Below are 23,300 nucleotides of genomic sequence, written 5' to 3' on the forward strand. Positions count from 1 at the left end.
CTTAAGTGGTCCGTGGAGGACGCGTGGCGGAACCTGGTTGGTCCACTTGTCAAACGGCGCTTGGTGGATAAAAATCCCCTAATCAATAGTGGTACTGCTTCCCACTCTAAATCATTGGTTTAGTGATCAAATCTCGTGAAAACTCATTCGATACCAGTTAACTAATTTTCTTCCAACCGTTAAAAATATTAAGTGATACCAATGTACGAGAGCACTTCTCCTATCCCACTAGCCGAGAAAGTACTAATGCAATATTGTTACGCATTTGCAAATGCATAACAAATACTAAAATATTAAAAATCACATGAAAAAGAGAGAAAGAAGGAGAAAAAAAGGTGAGTTGCACCACTATTAATTATACCACTTAAAGCTTATATAATACCATTATATTAGTTATTTAGTGATACTATATATGCACGTAATTAGTACTACTGAATGCATATATAGTACCACTACATACATACATAGCACCACTGAATATTCAATGGTACTATTTGATCACCCAATGGTACTATTGATCACTCAATGGTACTACTCTAAAGTCAGAATATACATTACGTGTAATTACGCCTTTACCTCTCGTTATACAATTGTTTATGCATAACAATACTCCCTTTAAGCTCCCTCCACTAGCTAATTTTACTCGATTCCCAATTCCCAAGAAAAAAAAAAATTTGGAGTTATTTTAACACCTCCACGTTACGTTGCATGCATGCAAAAATCAACAACACTCTTACACGTATACTTACAAACTGCCACATTACACTTTGAAACCGCCACTTATCAACAACTAACTAACCAATTCTAACCACAAAACCCTAATTAAATAGAAAACAAAATCCAATTTTGCTACCTTCAACCAAAAAACCAAGCAAAAATAATATAGCATAAATAACATGGTAATAATAAAGAGCTCAACATCATGCGTTACAATATCATTATTAATCGTTACACTAAATTATATCGCAGTTGTTAAAGCTCAAAACTATAGTAATTCACATAATAATTATATCTACCAAGTTACGGAAGATAGGAATTTAGTAGGAGTTGAAGGTAAGTTTGTGAGTTTTATGCGTGAACATGGGAAGGAGTATAGTACAAGGGAAGAGTATGTCAAGCGGTTGGCGATTTTTTCGAAGAATTTGGTCCGGGCCGCGGAGCATCAGGTGTTGGACCCCTCGGCGGTCCATGGGGTTACGCCGTTTATGGACTTGTCTCCCGAGGAGTTTGAAACCGCGTTCATGGGCTTAAAGCCCAATTTTGATCATCATAGTGGTTGGGGTGCAAATGGGGCCTCCGCTGATGCGGTGGCCCCTAGGTTGGATGTTCGTGGGTTACCTAAGAGTTTTGATTGGAGGGAAAAAGGGGCTGTTACTGATGTCAAGATGCAGGTATATGCATGCTTAAATTAATTTCTATTGTTTATTTGTAATTTTAATGTGGATTTTTTGGAAGAGATGAGTTCATGCTAAGTAGTGGAAGGCCCAATTAATTTTAGTATTGTTTGAAAATCTAAGGTACAATGTTTATATTACTCCCAAGTAATAATGTTTGTTAATACTTCATTTTGACACTTTATTGACACTTAAGAGTAGAATACAAGGATTTGGACTAGATCAAACTATAGCTCTTTGTTTCCGTTAACTTAATTTTCAATTTCTTTGATTGCAATTGATAATATACTTCTACAAAGGGAGTGAGGGATAGCTAAGGTGGTTAGAGCTCCCTTCTAGTTAACTGGATTTTAAAATCGATTCTAATCACCCGCCAAATTTGAAAGGGCAAATCGAACACCCCTTTTTTTTGGCCCAAGTTCGGTTGTTGCCCTGCCCAATCGAACAATTGTTCTAGCCATACTATATACTTCGTACTTAGTACCTTTTTATTTAAGGCCATCTTTGCATAGAAATTATTCAAATTCAATACAACATACTCCGTACAACTATACTTCTTCATGGCTTAAGGAAATTTATAAACTACTAGTTAGAGTGCTTAGACTAGTAACGTGTAACGTCATCCTACGACTTACATCATGTGTTAGTAAGGGATTTCTGATGTAGTGAATTTCAATCAGGGAACGTGTGGATCGTGTTGGGCTTTTAGCACAACTGGAGTTATTGAAGGAGCTAATTTTATTGCAACAGGCAAGCTTTTAAGTCTCAGTGAACAACAGCTTGTGGATTGTGATCATAAGGTAATAAGCTAAACGATTAACAAGTTACGGAGTACATATTAATTAAGAGTAATTACAAATTGCTAGTACTAGTAGAGACCGGGATTAATTTCTGACTTGATAATGTGCTTCTTAATTATGTTGGCTAGTGTGACGCGAGCAAGAAAACCGAGTGTGACAGTGGGTGTCGTGGGGGTCTTATGACCAATGCCTATAACTATTTAATGGAGGCAGGAGGCCTTGAAGAGGAAAAATCTTACCCTTATAATGGCAAGCAGGGCAAATGCCAATTTGACCCTGACAAGGTGGCCGTCAAAGTCGAAAACTTTAGCACCATCCCGGTTGATGAAGAACAGATTGCAGCTTATCTCGTTCATCACGGTCCTCTTGCAGGTATACCATCTTATTGAACATCTGATATTTAGAATCACTATATGCACAAACATTTGTTACAAAAATATTCTTAGGGAACATATTTTTTTTTGTTCATGTGTGTTCAACTTAGCTATGAATATCATCTAATTTGAACATGGTACAACCATCTCAAAACAATATAGTTAGTCATGTTGATATATATACTATATATTTATATATGCTCAACTCTGATGTGGTAATATCGTTCGATTTATGAATTTATAGGTACTCATGTAAGTATGTAATTACGTTACCACTATAAATTAAGTTGATATGATAATTTGACTTACAATGAGAATTTTTATTGTGGCATTGTGAGATCGATTGTAAATATGATTTTTGTTGGTTATCACGTATGTAGTTGGATTAAACGCTGTGTTCATGCAAACATACATTGGTGGAGTATCGTGTCCCTTGATATGTGGTAAGCGAATGATAAACCATGGTGTTTTGCTTGTTGGTTATGGGGCAAAGGGCTACTCCATTCTGAGGTTCGGCTACAAACCTTACTGGATCATCAAAAACTCATGGGGTACAAAATGGGGTGAAGATGGATACTATAAACTGTGCAGGGGCCATGGTATGTGCGGGATGAATACAATGGTGTCCGCGGTTGTGACTGGAGCCTAGTATTAATATGTAACCATTTGTCACTCTATTTTACTAGCTCGAATGATCGAAACAAAAGTATGCAGCAAGCTAAGCATGGTTTACGGCTGTCATAATTAGTTCCAGTAGATTACATTTCCTTTCACATAATGGTGCTAGTTGTAACTTGTAATATAAGTGCAGTTTTTGCTGCATCGTTTTTTCTTTTTTTGCATCTTTCTGGATGTTTGTTTAGTAAGTGAAGAATCTGAAAACTTATTTGCTCGATAATACTCTTATTTGATGTTCTTAAGCAAGCTTTGATGTTTTTCGAGCATATTTTTCAAGCTGTTATTCATGCTTCATTGAACATGTTTGAAAATTCACCACTAGATTTTGTGAAGCCAATATTGGGTTCTTCTTTAATCAGCAACAAAACAATAGAAAACAGGCATTTTCAAATATTCTTCACATCGATCAATTTACAATGTATTTTTTCGTGTATTATCATGATATGATAGATTTTCATATACATTTAAGACATGTTTTTGATTCTCAGTGTAATCCTTGGCTTATCTATAAAATTATTGGAAAATCACTATTTCAATCAAAGGAATTTTCACCATCATCCAATATAGTACCACAAGTCACAACTAAAGTTTTTCTTCTAGATGACACCACCAAGACCCTAGTTTTCCTTGCGCCAAAACCCTCCTCCAACTCCCACTAATGACTTTCATCCTTCTCGACTCTAAGGGGTTAGGGGTTCCTTCTCAAATCGATTTATAGCATTAGCACATTTTTATAAGCCATTTGACATTTTTTTCTAATTAAAAAGCAAAAATTATCCATACCTTCTCTCTACCCTCATCTCGAGTGAACCCTCTTCTTAGTTGTCAACCTACGTCACTACCTTCTTTCTTGCTAGCAAGCTTGCTCTCTCGGCCCTCCCTACCCAAACAACCACAAGGGCACAAGGTACGTCCAATCGTCTTGTCGTCCACAAGACGACTACCACTTTCTCTCTTAGTTGCCTTGTCGCAAGCTCGTAACCCCTCCTAACAAAAAAAATCCCTCCATACCTTCTTTCCATAATGCATAGTTAAAATGAGATGCCCTTCATTGTATATTAAACTATGTAGAGCCTTGCCATTCTAGTAGCCAAACTTCAGCACCTCTACTCTCTATCATCCCTCAAAGTCTTAGCCACTTCATATGACATGCGAAAGATAAGTAGATAAATTTTAAGATGTAGCTAAAAATTAAAGTGATCGGAAAAAATGTAGGAATTAGTAGATCTATGGTGGTCGATGATAGGAGGGAGTATGACACCTAAAAAAATCCTTTTTTGAAACTTTGAATTATTAATAGATTAAAGAAAATAGACACACAAGTTATTGTTAAACTTTATTTTATAAGAAGCTCATAATATTCGCTCTAATTATTAAAATTTGATTATGGGTCTGAATATTAAATATCATTGTTTTCAAGGAAATAGCTTAATGAAATCAATTTCGAAAATAATTTTGGCTCTATAAAATAAATTAAGAGGTATTTTGTGAAAAAAATAAAAAAAAAAAACTAATCAAAACAAACCAAATTTGAATTAGGGTAAACCAAATTTGAATTAGGGTATAAGTTAAGAGGACCAAGTGTATAGAACATACGAGCTCCTCTTCCATTTTATTACTTCAATAAACTAGGCTTTTACTGATGCATTGTTTCCTTTGTTACAAATTGGTTATGATTATTCTCACTTAAGTTCATGCTTAATAATGTCACATAATTCAGGCATTGTCAAACACATTCAGATACAATATACGGGTACAATTTATAAGGAGATAATTCATGCAATTTATGGAGTTTTGACCATTTGAACAATTAAAAAATTACTCTATATGCCGAATTACCGATCACTATTAGGTTTGAACCCACTCACAAATAATAACCCCAATGACCGGCTTGGAATTTGGATCGGTTTCACCGGTCTATTCTAATTCATGTCTTAACCATAATCGATCCAGCCTCCGAATCTTGAATTTTAAAATTTCCGACCTTCGGTCTTGTCCGGTTTGGTCCAATCTTGGACCGGTGAAACAGCCCTAATTCCTCCTCCTATGTTTACTTTACAGTACTTCCCCCAACCTCCTTGAGCCTTTTCACGTTCACGCTGGGTTGCTGCAAGCCTCCCTCTCTCTCTCCTCCATTGAAGCGGCTTCTAAGCTTTCTCTCCTCCATTGAAGCAGCTTCTCTTCTTAGGTAAAATATTCTTCTTTCCTTTTCTTTTTCTTTAATTAATCATGGAATTCAATTTCACAAATCTAGTATTAATCGTTAATTTAATTGTTACTACACTCAATTTAGGGTTCATATTCTGAAGTTGTGAAATTGAACCATTTCTCACCCTGGTTCAGCTTTGATTTTAAGCTAATTTTTGTGCTTTCGTTTGATTAATCGTAGTTTCAGCAGGAAGAGAGATGGGTCCAGCTCCATTTACTGATATTGGCAAGAAAGCCAGAGGTAATTTGGAATTAGGTTTATTGTAATTGTGATTGATTTTGTGATATTTTGGTTGATTAATTTGTTTTTATACCATTTTATGTTATGATGATGTAATTGTGATTGTGATTGCCTTTTTGTCATTTTATTAGATTGAAGTGTTAATTTTGTATGCACATTTCAACAACTTTGTATTTAGGATGATACCTTAATTGCTTCGTATTTTTAATGATACCTTAGGCAAAATGAGTTTGGTGCATAATGAATTTGTGTTTTTCAAGCTTTCTTGGTAAGGGGATGAATTATAGCAAGTCTTGGGTGAGACGGTTTACCAATAATTCATTGTGAGGCATTACATGTTGCACAATAGCTTATTGTGGGATCTTTTCAAACAAAATGTTGCGTAATTTGAATGTTTGTTACCTTTTCTGTTTTGAGATTCCTTAGGCAAACGTGCTTGAAGCAAAAATATTAGTTATGGAATTTAGAAGTTTGATAATGAACTGTAAATGACTGTGGTCTTTGGAAACATTAGTAACTATGGTAGTACTGTATGACTGATTTCATAAACCCGTATTTCAGAATAAGAAATGAATGATTGAAATTTAGGATGTTTTGCTAATAAGATTTTGAGATGAGGATTTTTAGTATTGAAGTTGTGAATTTCACCTATGTGAATATAACTGAAGTAGTTAATCATGAAAAGTCTGGAAATTAAGCAACCATCTTCATGAGCAATCATACATATATTAATCCCTTCATTGCCCAAATGCTGGCATTTATGTATTGATCATTAGTGTTTTTTATTTTTTTTTATTTCCACTGAATAGAAGTCTATTTCTATTCTGTAAATAAACTTGAAATGTTTCATTTCTATGAATGGATTATTAGTTATCATGAAAATAGTTGGCAAGTTTTACCATTGGTAATATGTATAATTTGAAATAAGATTAGATAAGAAAACTTGTATGTTGACTTATATCCAAGACACTTAGATTTTTATAATATTCTTAGTCTTGAGACTAATCTTAACATGTATTGAGGTTTTCCAAGGTGAATTCCAATTTTATTATTGTGTGGGATGTTATTGGAATCATCTTGGGCTTTAACACATGAAAAAAATGAATTGATATTTAAAGTTGAACCACTGCGCCACTACCCTGCAAACTAGTCTGTTAGATAAGTCATTTTGCACCTTGAGCCCTTTATTGAAAAAATTATAAAAATAAAAATAAATAAATAAAAAGGGTGAAGGTTGAAGCTTTATTTCTTTCAGCTCTCCCTCTTGGATGGACCCTAGGGGTGATCGTTTTGGAACAATTTTAGAATTACAAATTACAATGAACTTTTTATTTGTTAATTTCTCTAGGATACATTTTGTATAATGTTTCATCTCTAAAACTTATTCCAGCTCCAATATAGAACTGTTGTGAAGTATTATATCTGATATTCTGCTGGATCCTGTTCATAGCTTGCCTTTTTCTTCATATTGTCTGGGTTCTCTTGGAGATGGTTGTTAGTAGGCTTGCTCGGAGTTGGAATAGTCCTTTTGTTATGAGATAAATTATGTCTGTTGGGCATGTAGACTTGTATGATTAGATCATAGGGGGCATACCTTTGCCATGTTAATGATACTTTCTGGAAGGGCATACTCGAAATATTTTGGACACTTCAAATCTTCAATGCGTATACTGTGTGGTTTATTGGTTGAAGTATGTGTGGTTAAAGATGATACCTGGGTGACCTGTGAGTTGCTTAGCAATGAGCCAATGAGTCCTTTCTTGTTTATTTCATGACAAAGCAATATATGATAACTACTAGACCCAAAAAAAATTATTTTTTTTTTTAAAATTTTAGATGAGAATAGAAAGCAAAAGATGGATTATTGGAGTGTTACCATACCTGCTAAGAGCATATGGTAGACTGGTAGTTCACAGTATGTTTCTTGTGACATTATTTACCTCAGAAACTTAATTTTTTTGCTTTGTGTAAATACTGGATGTTTAAATGATATTTATAGCCTGCTGAAAATTTTAATCATCCCTTATCAGTGGTCTGGATGCTAATTGAAGAAAGATATTGAACATACTACAAATTTTTATTGTATTTTTATCTTCCAATCTATCAATTTCTGAAGTTCCATTTATTTATTTATTTGTTGATAATATGGTGATTTTTTCACTTCCAGATGTCTTAACCAAAGATTACAACTTCGATCACAAGTTCACCTTGTCAGTGCCCAGTATCACTGGAATGGTATGGATGGTTTCTATCTTAAATCAGTCTCTTATCATTCAAATGAATTTCAGCATGATTTCACAGTTTATATTCCAGCTCTACTGAAGAAAAAATGTGGGTTGTGATATCGAGAATGACCTTTTTCTCCATGAATGTCATTTACTCTTCTTTCTTCTTCTTCTTCATTTTTTTTTTTTTTTTTTGTGTGTGTGTGTGTGTGTGTTTGTGTTTGTGTGTGTGTGTGTGTGTGTGTGTGTGTATATATTAGTGTTTTAATCATGCCATGTATATAGCTGGGCCTAATTGCCTGAATGATTAGTATCTGTGCTCCAACTTGATCAATGGATTTTATTCATTACTTCATTAGTCACAACACAAGACGGCCTGGTATTGGTTCTCCTTCATTGGTTTCCATAAGTTGCAATAAGTGCCGCTTGCAGCCTTTTTCTTCAGAACTATACCATGTCACTTCTATGTTTCTATACGAATTATTATCCATGAGAATCGTTTTATCCAAATCAGTTTGTTAATGGAACATATTGCATGCAACGTCTTTCATGAGATTTCTGGTGCACTTATTATCAAACAGTGTCTCTTTACTCGAATTGATCTTATTTATAGTTGAATAATACTTGTTGATTCCTCAAGTATTCTAAAATTGTTATTCTTTGTAATCAGGGATTGACAGCCACAGGTGTCAAGAAGGACCAAATCTTTATTGGTGATATAAGTACACAGTATAGGAGTGGAAACATTACAGTTGATGTGAAAGTTGATACTTATTCTTATGTAAGTATATGTTATCAAGTTTCCCTTTTTCATTGTTTGTTTTGACCCCTTGTCTATGTTCATCTATGTGCATGTGAATCTCTCCTTTGTCCCGTATGTTTGGCATAACTAAGAGGACCAGAGTAGGATGTTGCTGATGCACTGTATATGATCACACTGACACTTTTAACTCTTCTTTGTTCGGTAGGTTGCCACAAAAATAACTTATGATGAAGCTTTACCAGGCATTAAAACAGCTCTCAGCTTTAACATTCCTGATCAGAAATCTGGCAAGGTATGCAATTTTTTTCCATTTAGCTTCTTGTTTGTATATCATCGTTAATTCTATATACCCATGGATTTGAAATTTAAGTGTAAAGAAGGGCCTTAGGAATTTGAGGGTATTGAAAAGATGGTTGTCTTACTGCAAGATGAAAATTATTTTTGCTGAATTTAGGTATATTTGATTTAAAATTCCCACATTAGAATTTAATTTAAGGCCAAGCAGAATAGACAAAAGAGCCAGAAAAGAATCATAGAGTGACAGAGATAGAGGGCCAGAAGTACTGATGATAAGAATATTCACGCACATAGCAAATATGCGCACTCCTTTCCATCCTTATTCCCAATATTCTATTTTCCCATAATGTGGTTTAAAAAGTGCTACTGTTAGGGGTTTCACTCCTGTTCTCCTCTCCTACCAGTCATTGGCCCATGCCCCTCTCTGACTGTTGGTCATCCTCTCATCCATAGGCCTGTATTCAGTCTAGCCACTCCTTAACTTGGTCTTGTGAGGACGCTTCTACTTGACCCAACTTATGCTCTGGACAAGGATTCTATAGCCAGCTTAAGGTGCCAGGATCTCTTTTCTCGCTTTAAATTGTTGGCATTACAAGTAGTAGGATCCTGTGACCACTATTCTGTCTGGCATGTATGCTCAGCTCTAGTGTTGATGGCTGCTCCTATTAAGGGTAACATGTCAGCTCTAATTTCTGTATCTTGTTTGAATTGTTACATACTAATAGCATCAATGTATGGGATTGTTCAGGATTGTGAAGTCTAGTGGCCTGTCATAGTTAACATGCCTGGCATGTATGTAAAATTCTAGTGTTAATGGGTGTTCCTATTAAGGGTCACATTTCAGCTCTAATTTCTGTATCTTGCCTGAATCGTTATATACTACTAGCATCAATGTATGGTATTATTCAGGATTGTTGAGTCTAGAGGCCTGTAATAGTTAACATTGAGCACTCACAAGTCACAAACCAGCCCGTATCTACAAGAGTTAGAAATGAGTTTCAGATATTTACAAGATTTGGTAGCTAATGGTTCAACTTAAAAGAATAGAGAATTTTTAGATTTCTTTTGATTTATGCCTGATGTTTATTTGTATTGATACAGTTAGATGTGCACTACCGGAATTATCATGCTGCAGTTAACTCTAGTGTTAGCTTGAATCCTTCCCCTACAATGGACATCAATGCTGCCATCGGCAATGAGGACACCAGCTTGGGTGGGGAAATGGCATTTGATACTGCATCCGGTTCATTCACCAAATACAATGCTGGGATTACCCTCAATAGACCAGATTTTTCTGCAGCCCTTTTACTGTATGTATAATGTCATTCCTAGTTTCATTTATTGTAGAGGTTTACTTTCCTCCTTGTTTATTTGCTATTTGACTGAATAACCTTTTATTTGACTGAATAACCTTCTATTGCTGATGCTTTAAATTCCTGTCTATTTGATTTAAGTTCCTGTTTAAGATGAGGGTAAAAATCAATTAACTTGCTCTATGCGATATGTTTCTCTTCCTTTATTCTTTGGAACTGGTAAAAGTAGTGATTTGTAGTTAGAATTGGCAGGAAATTTTATGCTACCTCCAAAAACTTGCTGTCATCATACCAAATCATTTTGTGTAAGAGATTAATCTCCATACACCTCAGTCACCACGTTGACTGCACCAATCTCTATGTAGCACCTACCAGTGTTTGAGATATCAATTGCTGGTTTTTGAAAAGTCGTCGGGTATAAGAGATGGAGTTGCATCAATTTAAAATGGAAAGCTGCGTATGTTAGCAGGTGTCGCCAAAGATATCAGTTACTTATCTGGTCATCTAATGTGATAATAAATGGAGGTTTAGCAATACGGGTTGCTTAATAGAAAATTATTTTAGAAGGTTATTAACTGTTTGAGTTGAGGACTAAATGAAGGAACTACTGGGGTAACATGGACAGCAGATTGGATAATAAGGAACCTGCCACTGCTGTGCATGCTAAGTGCAAATCAGAAGATAGGAGTAAAGAAAGAAACTTGTTTGATGTTTTCTGGACATTTTATTGTTGCCCCTTGACCCAAGTATTCTCCTCTTTCTTCTGTTACACATAACCCTTTTACTACGGAGGTGGAATTGTGGAGATGGAAAGAAGCATGGGTTGGTAAGCAATGGCTTTGAAAATACAAAGTACACATCTTGAATACTAGTCTTAATATGCTGAGACTAGATTGGATTTTATGGTACACATATTAGGTTTGATGTATTAATCTTAAGCTTGTATGCATACTTAATGATCTCTTGAAATTTAAGTCTGTCTCCCTTCTCTCTTAATTTTTATAAGCATTTCATGAGAAATCTTTGGCTGCAAATTTGGTGAACCTTCGAATCCTCGATTGACAATAAATTTTTCCTTCTCTGGCCATTAAATTTTTTCTTTTAACATTAATAAACTATTGTTTATTAGGTTGTCTGGCCTTGGTTCTCTTTAACATTTATGTTCCTAAAATGCAGGATGGATAAAGGACAGACTCTTAAGGCTTCGTATTATCACACTGTGAATCCTTCAACAGCTGTTGCAGCCGAAATGATTCATAGATTTTCTAGTTACGAGAACGGGTTTACAATTGGTAGCTCACATGTAGTTGATCCTACTACATTGCTGAAAACTCGTTTCTCTGACAACGGAAGGGTCGGAATGTTGTGTCAGCATGAATGGAGGCCAAAGTCCCTGGTAACTTTTTCAGCTGAGTATGACACAAAGGCTCATTCAGCCGCTAAATTTGGCGTTGCCTTGGCTCTGAAACCTTGAGATCCTACCATTGTGCAACTTTTGGTAATACTCTGCATCAATATTTTCAGATTATACAATTTTTTTGACCCCAAATGGGTGTTGTTTACCCAAATGTCAAAAACTAGACTGAAATGTATTCATGAGTAGAACATTCTAGAGCATTGATGGGTTTTAGACCCAGTTTTGAATAGTTTGAAGATGCGCTACAAAAGTTCAGCATCGCGTAGCTTTCTTTTACCATAGATTTTCTGCTGATTGATAATGAATCTCGTCTTGAGAGAGATTTTCTGTTATTCTTCTTTTGAAACCGTATATCATGTTCAAAAATTTTACAATAATTTCTGTAATACTCGAAAATAAATGTAGCTCTGCATTTACAGTTTAATTATGCATGATCTTAATTAGTGTTATCAGTATGAGCTTGTCTAAGGGAAGACGCTTTCAGTTTTCTTTCCGATTATTGCATGGAAGATCTGGAGGGATTAAATTATACAGGGCTAGATAAGGGAAAGGAAATGTTTTTCACTCTTTTTTAATACTCCCTCCGTCCCATAACATTTGACACAGTTTCCATTTTCGTCCGTCCCACAATATTTGACTCTTTATTAAATATGGAATAAGATCACTAATTAAAAAATATTTTCCCACATTTCTCTCTCCTCATCTACCCCGCTCATCCCACTTTTTGTAAACTTGCAATATAAAAATACAAAAGAAAATCTTTTATATAATAAACAAATATTTTAAATGGATCTATTTGTAGTTTTCTTAAACCACGTGTCCACCCCAACGTCCCAAGTATTATGGGACGGAGGGAGTAAACCAAATTCCTCTATTGTTGGACAGATTTAGAAGGAAAATAATGCGTTATTTTTTCATGCCCTTGGAAAACGAACTATACAAAGCTTGACCTCATGACTACGAGGTCCAAATAATACATTATCTAAGAATGGCTGATATAATATCCAAATCCACTACTCTAAATTGGTAAAATCCAATAATAAAATTGAAAAAGTAAATAAGATCACACCATCTTCTTTGAGAAAGAACAAATCTGATGAATGAAAATGGGATTCCAAGCAGAGTCAGAAATCAGAATATTAGCAGATTTGATCCGTTAAGAGGTTTAATCAGAATATTCTGTTACATTTTGTTGCAAACGATGGCTTTTTCATTGGTTGTTCTTTTTTCTTATTTACATGTAACGTGACCACTGTATTTGTCAGCTGATGAATGATTTTTATCTGTTTTTTTTTTTTCAAATTTTACAAAAATTTAATTAATTTATTTTATGTTATTTTATTTTGTTTACAGTGGTAATTTCTGACATTAGGGATACAGAGTCAGAGTTTACTTTGTAGGTGAGTTTTACTTGCAAGTGTAAAAAACTACAAATAGAGAGTTTCATGAGTAATTAATAATTTAATAACCACCATCAAATTCTTTTTTTACCTTTTATATGCAAGTTAAGATATGAGCCAAATTTGTCAGAGGATCATGTACCCACTACCCCAAATAATCTAAAATGATTTTGCTAGTTACTTTCGCCTTTTTTTTTCTTTTTTTTTTTTTCAAGGTTGGTTCGAGTAATTTAGATGATATTGCCTAACAGTGTTTATTGTCAACAATTAGTAATGAATGTTATGTCCAAATATTGTAAAAGTCGACCTCGATAGAAAATGTCATGATCATATTTATCAATTAGAAAAATGTGAGAACATAGGAGATGGAGGGATGGATAGTCTCTCCATCCCCCCCCCCCTCCCAAAAGTGGTTGGGGCGACCCTTTCGTATCTTACCGCATTTAAAAAAAAATTAAAAAAATTTAAAAAAATGTTATAAAATTATTTAGTACAAGACTTTACCATAGAATTATTGAAATGATACTAGATTTATTCTACCCTAGAAAACGACCATAAGTTGGTTATTTGGAATGAAAATCTCAAAATATGTTGTAGGGCATTATTGATTTGGATTTTCCTAAGGGGTCACTTTTGAGAAAGAACGGTCTAGTAAGTTTCTTTCATTTGTACTTTTCCAAATTAAATAAAAAAAATAGAATAGATGAAATGTACAGAGGAATGTTTATTTGTTTCAATAGTTGATATATACTTTATATATAATGAAAAAAAATTATAATGTTTACTAGAAAAATTAAAGATATTCATTGAAACATAAATTTTCCAAAGCAAAAATTCCTTCCTAAATGGATGCCAAACAAAAGGAAGCAAATTAATAATCAAAGTCAATGCAAGATAAATGTATAGTTGTTGCCTTTGTTTGTCTTGCAAAAGTATTTCAAATATTCTTTAAACTATTTATAATCTATGAATACACTATATGTGTAATTTTGTTGAACTTACTTTTTTTTTTTTCAAATTTAGTCATTTTCATCATAATAAATTGAGAGGATGATTAAATAGTAGGCCTAAGCATTTTGTAAAACCCTTTTTCATGCATTATACTTCCTTTGTTCCACAAATATTGCAACAAAGATGAAATCACGCATCTCAAAGCACATTTTATTTGCTAAATATCTATACAATTATGTAAGAGTAAAAATTATAAAAAGTTGATATTGTAAAAGTATTTTACGTGACGAATATAACAAGACCGCACATGACTATATTTTACTTAACGTATAAATCATAATATGTGGTTAAACAAACGTGATGAATAGTATAAAATTTCAGTTGTTGCAATATTACTAGAACGGAAGAAGTAATAACAGAAAGATAATACTTCTTATTAACATATGTGAAAGGAAAATAATCAATACATGTGATTCAAATATTCTCAAAATAAATATTTCGTACATTATCACAGATACAATATATATATAGAAAAAAAAATTAAAAAAAAAAAAAAACTTACTATTCATATAACAGCACAATAAACCATGTTACGTACTTTCGTAGCTATAGAACACTTATATATATTAAAAATGATATGTCATCGTAATTTCGCACAGCTCTTGATGACAACATGCATCTAGGCCAATAATAAAACATCAATATACATATAGGGAGAGAGTACAAGGTTCCAAATGAAGAATGAACATAAGCTAATTTTTAATTTGACCCTACTATAATTTTATTTTTTTTTATTTTTTTTTTTTGACAAAAGCAAATGATATTAATAAAATCAGAGTTTACAACATACAAAATAAAACCTAAACCTTATTATATGGCTTTTAACATTTAAGCCATTCCAACTTTCGACACTAAAAACCAATATACATAACTGGAGTTGGCCGGAAAAGTTGTAAATCAGGACCTCTTTATAGGCCAAAGAGCGGATACCTACTTCAAAACACAAAGAGAGCAGAGAGTATCGAAACTGTTTGATCATGGCTAGTTTAAATTTACCTAGTAGGATCAACTTATCACCACGTAGGTCTTCAAACCGATCACATGGACATGTGACCTATCATTCCTAAGCTGTTCTTGTTTGCAAGAAAGCTTTAACAACGTCGAGGCTCCTGAAATCCCAAAACAAAGTTTGGGCGCCTGCTTTGGATAGAAAACATCAACAAAGTTTGGGCGCCTGCTTTGGATAGAAAACATCAAGAGTAATGATCACTCCGATGAAAGGAGTAGAATGACAACCATAGTCATTCCACCATAATACACACCACATCCTAGCCATGACCAACTTCTCATTCGTCCCCTATACAGCGGCAACCCAAGTTACCTCTCTCGACACAACAACACCAAATCCCTTGACAAGGTATCCAAATTCCCTCCTCACACAACCATCCAATAAACTATAGCCAAAACAACCAGAAAAACAGGACAACAACCAAGAAAGGCTAAAATAAACCATACATGACTTTGAAAAATAAAGCAAACTCTGAATAGCAATAAAAACATACATACTTAAATTCAACGACCAAATCAGAAAGCCCCTTTCGGATCTTAAATCCGAAACCATAAAAGCAAAGAACCTCAAAACCCTAACCCTAACTTCACCGTTTCCGTCACGAAACACTCTTGACGGCGGCGTTAGGCCTAGCCTCCAGCGCAAGGACCCACGAAACCCTAATCCTAATTTTACCGTTTCTGTCACGGTCAAAATTACCAATGACCTTTATGACGGCGGCGTTAGGCTTAGTCCTTAGACCGCTTGTTTCGCCGGCGAAATCCTTTGAAAGTGAACCTTCCACTCCAAGGTGGGTAAACAGGGGCTACTCTAAATCTTCTAGCCGTATAACGGGTCACAAACCCCTTCGAGACCGAGATTAAGAGGATAAAAGAGAAGGGATAAGGGTGACGGCTCAATCGGAGTTTGAAGCCGCCCCACAGCAGAACGAAAAGGGGAAACGAGAAGGGAGAAGAGGAGGTAGAGAAGAGGAGGACAGAGCCTCGCCGCTACGGCGCCGGAACTCTGGAGACGAAGAAGAAGAAGAGGGGGAACGAGAAGGGAGAAGATGAGGACGGAGCCTCGCCGGAGAAGGCAAATTAAAAAGAGAGAGAAGGGAGGAAACTCGCCGGAGATCCGGCTCGTCCAGCGAGCACCTAGGTTTCCGGCAGTAAGCTTGTTTGGAGGAGGAGAGAGAATAGAGAGTTTTTGGGGTAGAGAGAGAAGCAACCAATTACCTTTGTAGTTCTTGACCCTGCTATGATTATGGTTGTAATTATATATTGATCAAAGCTCAATTATAAATGTTTAGGATGAACAAGTGTACGTACCAAAATAAAATTCACTTTTAAATAAATAGACAAGAATAATACTTTGTATATATTTTTTTGTATAAAATTTGTAAAAGAAATTAAAAAAAAGTTTAGTAACAAAGTAACATCTGACTTATAGTATAAAATTATATACGGACACTACATATGGTACGGCCAAATGGGTCAAGGTGTTTCACATGTTTGAGCTAATAATTGTTGTTATTTTCTTGCAACTTTTTTGTTCAAGTGTTAAGTCCAAATCTTACCTACATAACTTTTTGAAGATGCATAAATATTGCAAATATTTGAATGTACTTCAATTTCTTCATTATTATTTGGGGATACTTCAAACTGGCTTCCAGCTCAATTGTCACTCAAGTGGGGGTTGTATTTTTATTTATTGCCTACAAAGGCTACAATACTTTGCTAGTGAGGTGAACAACATCAAGGATTGTACGTACTCTAGTTATCTATTGTTGGATGTTGGCTGATTCATATATTTTGTCCCCGTAGTATGTACTAATAATTACTTAGTACTATTAACATAAATGTACTAATTACTCTATGTGTATAGTACTCTAGTATTAGTAAGTATACGTTTATGGTGGATGTGGATATAAATTACAAACAAATAAGAAAATTAGTATGAAAGGAGCCGTCCCCTCCTCTCTCCTCTTCTCTTCTACGGTTTATAATATTTTGGCCGTTTATGTCGAAAATAGTCTTATTTTTCAGAAATTAGATTGTTTCCGACCTTTTCATCTTGTTTAGTGTTGCATTTTAGGTTTCAATAAATCTACACGAGTAGTGTAGATATTCGTTGTCTCCCTATGGTGGTGTCGTTAGTTTTTGTTTGTTTAATTGTTTGTTTTTCGTTAGGGTTTATTTGTGCGTAAGAGTTTATCAAAAAAGTAATCATCGTTTGCCCTATTATCAGTTCGTTGGTAAACTATTGTTCTGGATCGCAACGGTTGTCGAATTCTCAAATGCATTCAAGCGAATCATAAGATAATCATCCTTACGGCTACAACAAATCGTCAGACCGTATCTCCGAAAAGGCTGCATTTTTCAGCGATGTGTGCGAGGGATATACCACAATGCAAGATCTTTTCAACGATCGTATGTAGCTTTGATGAAGGAAACCTTTACTTTATTCTATTTTATGTATTTTTTTTTTGAGGAAATTTTATTTTATGTATTTGTTAATTTAGATTTCATTTGTAGATGGCGGGTGACTTTTTATTAATGAATTGATTTTGTTAAAAAAAAATAAAAAAATTACTATGAAAGAAAAGACAGTAAATTGATTTAATTATCTACTAAAATTGATTTAGAGGGCTCCTTAAAACTTGATGATCATCTTCTTACATTTTTTTTTTTCTCCTAAGTTAATGGCTTGGAAACAAATGGATTTTTTTTCACCCTTTCAATTATAAGACGTGAATTTCTTAATTTAAGGATTTTTTTTAATGTCTCACAATTTGTTATAGAGTAATAATTGAAAAATTATAATACTCGTATGCAATAGATGAAAAATGATGTCAGCACTTTCCGTTGTGAGAACGTAGCGATGTGCTATAGTCATAGGTGGAGTGCCAATAACAATTGTATTAACTTTACTCGATCATCTATTGATTTTGTTCTCTTTTTACACAAACTTTTGTACATGCAGGGAGGATGAGCTTAATGCATGCAGGACGTATGATATAGCATGATTAAACTGCAACTGTATGCATGCATGAAGGATGAGAAAGGCCAAAAGTTACCATGCAAATACAATTTTTCTTTTTGTGTTGTGTGTGGGTAACTTTAATTTAAACACCAAATTGGACTAAAATATAAGTCTACAGACTCTTCACTAGCCAAGAAGCTCGAGGGAAGGATGGGAGGGAATAGGATAAGGATGATTTTCAACTCTGATAACTGTGGCCAGTAGGGATCAAACCCGTGACTTCAAAGTAATAAGTTGAAACCTGTGAACTACGTTAAATACAGTACTAATGTAATAATTCATTTATAATTAACAGTAGATACCAAAGAGATTATACTTTTCATTTAGCAATCAAACAAGATTTGATATAGTTACTAATTAACCTTGAGGTAATAAGGTTGGATCTTTCCATTTGCTTACCTTTGTCTTTAAATTTTACAAGATGTCTAACCAATAAATATTGGACTAATTAAGAATCGTATAATAAAGTAAAAATAAAACATATATAGGCATAGAGGCCAACTACATCTACATATAGATATAATAATTAAAATGAGGAAAGGTCCAAGAGGAAAAGAATCATCATGATGATATCTTCCCTTTCTTTTAATTTGGCGCTAAATCCCAAATTTATTAGCACTATTGATTGTTTTAAAGATTTTCATTCCCTTATCAAGCAAGGTTGTTCTTTTTAGCTTCTATATGTCTGCCAAATATTGCCTGTCGATTGCCATACATGATACATACTATTGGCTAAGCTAGCTAGGACTCTAGGAAGACCCCAAAAGACCAAGAAATCAAATCTGACTATTTTTTATAATTAAAATAAGTTACTAATTAAATTTTATTTTTATGTAATCCTTCACCATATTGAATACACTAAACTAGTTCCAAAAAAAAATAAAAAAAAATAAATAAATAAAAAAAAAAAAAAAATAACTTTCATTTTGTTTGTTATTAATACAACTCTAACTGAGAGATGTGTCAAGTGTAAAAAAAAGAAAAAAAAATAGACTATACCATTGTACACTCCATTCGTTTCGAAACAATTAACACATTTCCTTATAATGTTAGGCATAGAGTTTAAGAAAATAATAGACGAGGACAATAAAATGAGTTATTAAATGTGTAGAAATTGCAATTATCCGACCTTTAGCTCATTCTTTATTAATAATCCGACCTTTCGATTATTATTTAATAATCCGATCTTTGGGGGTCTTTAATTTTTATTGGTCCCAACCGGTCATATAACCTTTTATAACAGGTTACATGACACGTGGTGGCCTGTGATTGGTAAAAAAAAATAAATAAAACAAAAACAAAAAAAAAAAATAACAAAAAAATAAAAATACAGCCAGCCCCCTGCCGCCGGTACCTGCTCCGGCAGACGCGCCGGCGGCCGCCGGCCTACCTCCCCTTCCCTCTCCCCCTGCTCTTGCCCTACCATCACTAGTAGCACCAAACCACCCCCGCATCTCCCTCACACACAACCCTGCTCCCTCACTGCCACCACAGCAGCCACAATCAGCACTGATTAGGGGATTTTTCCCCACCAATCACCATCTGACAAGTGGACCAATCAGGTTCCGCCATGTGTCCGTCACATGGGCCAATAGGAGCTTGCCACGTGTCAAGCAATGATCCGTCCACTATGGACCAATTACGACACGACACGTGTCCTTCCCATAACACCTGGGATAACCGGTCACCTAGGCCCAACTTCCGTGGGAAGCCCAATCAGCCCAAGGTTAACCTAAACCTAGATTGGCACGTTTCCCGAGGTTATAAATACCTCCCTTAATCCTCATTAAGGGAGATTACGCAGATTACACACATTAAACTCTATCACTTAGAGAGACCCAATCACTTTAATTTCCGCATTAATTACTCCTTAATCAAGTACTAACTTGACCGTCGGAGGCGGATCTCCAATCATCCGGAGCATACAGGCGTCCGGTTCCAGTCTCGGAATTGTAACTCTCCCGCAGGACATCAGAAAACCCCGAAACATCTTGGCGCCGTCTGTGGGGAGAGTACTTCTGAGATGGCATCCACGTTTGTACCGGCTCCTGAAGAGAGACGTCCCCTGGACGACCCTCTAGTTCAGTCGGACCACGATACTGAGAATGAATTTGAAGTTGAAGCTCACACAGCTTCAGACGGGACCCTAAGGGCCCGACGTACCCGTCATACCGAAAGGAGGGAACGGGAACATCTTCAAACTGGAAGCGAGCCAGCAGGCGCACCGCCTGTTCGGCAGCAGCCAACTGATGGGTCTGCTCCCATCACAAGGAACGAACTCATGACCTTCATGAGGGACTTCAAGGGAGAAATTCAAGAGTTGATCAACAAGAAGCCGCCTGCTCTGGACAAGGAGCAGTCGGCTAAGAAACCCTCCACTTCACGGAAGAGGAAGCCAGTTCAAGGGCGAGAGGCGACCCCTCATCCTAAATCTAGGAAGTGGGAGCCACCTGCCCTTGATTTCACAAAATACCGTTTTCCTACTCTAGGAAATAGGAAACTTGTTCGTCATATTCAGGCGGACGGGTCGAGGAAAACATACACAGACGCTCGGCTACTGCTAGAGCAGAAGAAGAGTGACCGATTGTCAGAGTCGGCCTCTACTTCAAACTTCCAAGACAGTCTGCGAAATACCTCGATGAGGCATACTCAGTCGTATCATGAGAGTCAGTCATGCGGCACCTCCCGTCAGTCCGGCTTTCATAGCGACCAGGCGGTACCAAACTTACCGTTTGTACCGCAACAACATTATTTTTTACAGCCACCTCCGTTTGGTGGACATGCAGCAAAAAATGTCCAACCTATGGACTGGCAGCTACGGTTGCTTAGACTTGGTGAACAGCCGTCGGCCTTCTCCAAGGAAATTACTGAAGCCGCTCAGCCGGTCAAAGTGAAAAATGTATTAGTAGGCGCCTATGACGGCACTACTAACCCAGAAGACCATCTGATGGCATTCACCAACCTGATGTACCTTCAAGGGTTGGATGATCCCACTTGGTGCAAGTGTTTCCCAGCGACTCTCAAAGGAATCGCACAACAATGGTTCGGCAACCTGCCGACTGGTTGTGTAAATAACTTCAAGACGCTTGCTTACTTATTCACCTCCAACTTCGCCATGAACATCCCTGCGAAGAAGACGACCCTTGATTTAGGAACAATTCAGCAGGGCGAGAAGGAGGGGCTTCGTTCTTACATCAGGCGGTTTAACCTGATGAGAATACAGATTCAAGGGTTACCGGATGAAGTAGCCTATACTGACTTTTTCAGAGGTCTCAAAGACGGGTCGACCTTCAAATTTGATTTGGTCCGAAAGAGGGTGGCGACTCTTCAAGAGGCCTTGATTGAAGCGGAAGCTTATATACAGGCGACTGATCTTTGTAGTACGGTAAAACAGTCAGACGAGAGAAGGTCCGACAAAAGAGAAGGACGACAGAAACAATCGTCAAACAAAGACGAGAAGAGAAAAGAGGTCTGGGCGGCTGATTCCTCTAAACAGCCGGCCCAGAAAAAGAAAAAAGAATTCAAACCATACTCCCCAAAGTATGCGTTTAACAAGGATAGCCAATTTATCCTAAAGGAAATCAAGGGACGGATCTCAATTGAGAAGCCGGTCCCCATGAAGGGTTCTGCAAACAACCGGAACCAAGAAAAATTCTGTGATTATCATGAAGATGTTGGTCATCACACCAATGAATGCATCAGTCTTATGCGGTATCTGGACCGCCTGGCTGAGCAAGGTGATCTTGACACTTATGTCAAGAAATCTACGGGGAACACTTCCTCGAAAAAGCAGTCGGCCAAAAAGAATCAACAGGCCGACAGTTCCGATACAGATGATGCAGTCGTCTACACCATTGCAGGCGGCTTCTCAGGAGGCGGCCCCACTATTAGGGGCAACAAAGACAATATCAGACGGTTAGATGTAAATTCCGTTCACCAAGAACGGCCCTCCAATTATTCATTTCCTGAGATTGTCATCACTGAAGAAGATCTAGGAGGGGTAAGAGGGCCGCATGACGACCCTATCGTTATTGAATATAAAGTGGCCAACCAGAGAGTTGGTCGAATCCTCATAGATACCGGAAGCTCCTCAGATCTCATCAGTAGAAAATGTCTGTCGAAACTAAAATATCAGACTGATTGCATACATCCGGCATCCCACCCTTTAGTAGGGTTTGGAGGAGGAGTCGTCCACCCAGTGGGACGAGTGGATTTACCCATCCGCTTGGGCGAAAAAGGGGAAGGACGACACATGGTAGTCTGGTTCTTGGTAGTAGAAGAACTCTCGGCCTACAACATGATTCTGGGGCGAACAACCCTGAATAATTCCAAGGCTGTTATAATCCCATCTCATATGTTGCTCAAGTTTGAGAGGGATAATGGAACAGTCGGGTCCCTAAGGGGAGATCAGAGGATGGCCCGTGAGTGCTATCTCTCGGATGTCAAGCCCACTGTTATGGCCACTGGGTCGAGCGGTGGAAAAATAGACCTTGACAATGTCAAGGAGAGTGCGCCTGTTCAAGAAGCAGGCGGCAAGAAGAGAAAGACATCCCAGACAGGGGCCGTAAGAAGAGACAGAAAATAGCAATCATTGGCAGAGGAGCGGTCGGATGAATTCCTCCCTCAGCCAGCTGGTGAGCATACGGACCTGATCTTAGATGACTCGCGTCCTGACAGAACAATCAAGGTTGGGACGACTGCTCTAAGGGACCTGGGTGACGACTTTCACAAACTATTGAAAGAATACAAGGACATCTTTGCATTCGAAGTCCATGAAATGCCAGGCATTAGTCCTGATCTGGCGGTACATAAACTGGCCGTGGATCCGAAAAAGAAGCCGGTACGGCAGAAGAAGCGGAACCATGGCGAAGAAAGAAGTCAGGCGGCAGCCGCCGAAGTTAAAAAATTACTTGATGCAGGGTTCATTCGACAATGTTACTTCCCAGACTGGGTTGCAAATGTGGTGCTTGTTAAAAAGCCGAATGGCACCTGGCGAATGTGTGTAGACTACACAGACTTAAACAAGGCGTGCCCCAAAGACAGTTACCCTCTGCCTAAAATTGATAACCTGGTCGACTCAACAACCGGCCATGCTTTGATGAGCTTTATGGACGCCTACTCTGGTTTCCATCAAATTCCTTTATGG

General features: G+C 36.6%; 2 protein-coding genes across 3 annotated transcripts; both read left to right on the forward strand.

Annotated features, from left to right (window-relative positions):
• Window positions 1-480: 480 nt before the first annotated feature.
• Window positions 481-3,401, forward strand: LOC110692368 (probable cysteine protease RD19D). The gene is made up of 4 exons (XM_021869373.1): window positions 481-1,391; window positions 2,075-2,194; window positions 2,323-2,566; window positions 2,949-3,401. The coding sequence occupies exons 1-4, from the start codon at window positions 897-899 to the stop codon at window positions 3,215-3,217; spliced, it is 1,128 nt and encodes a 375-aa protein (XP_021725065.1). The 5' UTR covers window positions 481-896; the 3' UTR covers window positions 3,218-3,401.
• Window positions 3,402-5,153: 1,752 nt separating this feature from the next.
• Window positions 5,154-12,141, forward strand: LOC110692243 (mitochondrial outer membrane protein porin 4-like). Of its 2 annotated transcripts, none has more exons than XM_021869236.1 (7): window positions 5,154-5,434; window positions 5,642-5,695; window positions 7,863-7,930; window positions 8,591-8,701; window positions 8,889-8,975; window positions 10,082-10,290; window positions 11,470-12,141. In XM_021869236.1, the coding sequence occupies exons 2-7, from the start codon at window positions 5,653-5,655 to the stop codon at window positions 11,765-11,767; spliced, it is 816 nt and encodes a 271-aa protein (XP_021724928.1). In that variant the 5' UTR covers window positions 5,154-5,434; window positions 5,642-5,652; the 3' UTR covers window positions 11,768-12,141. The 2 variants fall into 2 exon arrangements, with proteins under 2 accessions (XP_021724928.1, XP_021724927.1); XM_021869235.1 differs by having other exon boundaries at window positions 5,156-5,434; window positions 5,636-5,695.
• Window positions 12,142-23,300: the final 11,159 nt, after the last annotated feature.

This window comes from Chenopodium quinoa, unplaced genomic scaffold, assembly GCF_001683475.1.
Source record: "Chenopodium quinoa cultivar QQ74 unplaced genomic scaffold, ASM168347v1, whole genome shotgun sequence".
NCBI lineage: Eukaryota > Viridiplantae > Streptophyta > Magnoliopsida > Caryophyllales > Amaranthaceae > Chenopodium > Chenopodium quinoa.

Coding starts and splice junctions, on each gene's coding strand:
- LOC110692243 (XM_021869236.1), top strand. CDS start 5,653: ATGGGTCCAGCTCCATTTACTGATATTGGCAAGAAAGCCAGAG. Junction 8,702..8,888: donor AAGTTGATACTTATTCTTAT/GTAAGTATATGT, acceptor TTTGTTCGGTAG/GTTGCCACAAAAATAACTTA. Junction 10,291..11,469: donor TTTTCTGCAGCCCTTTTACT/GTATGTATAATG, acceptor CCTAAAATGCAG/GATGGATAAAGGACAGACTC.
- LOC110692368 (XM_021869373.1), top strand. CDS start 897: ATGGTAATAATAAAGAGCTCAACATCATGCGTTACAATATCATTATTA. Junction 1,392..2,074: donor TTACTGATGTCAAGATGCAG/GTATATGCATGC, acceptor AATTTCAATCAG/GGAACGTGTGGATCGTGTTG. Junction 2,567..2,948: donor TCATCACGGTCCTCTTGCAG/GTATACCATCTT, acceptor TCACGTATGTAG/TTGGATTAAACGCTGTGTTC.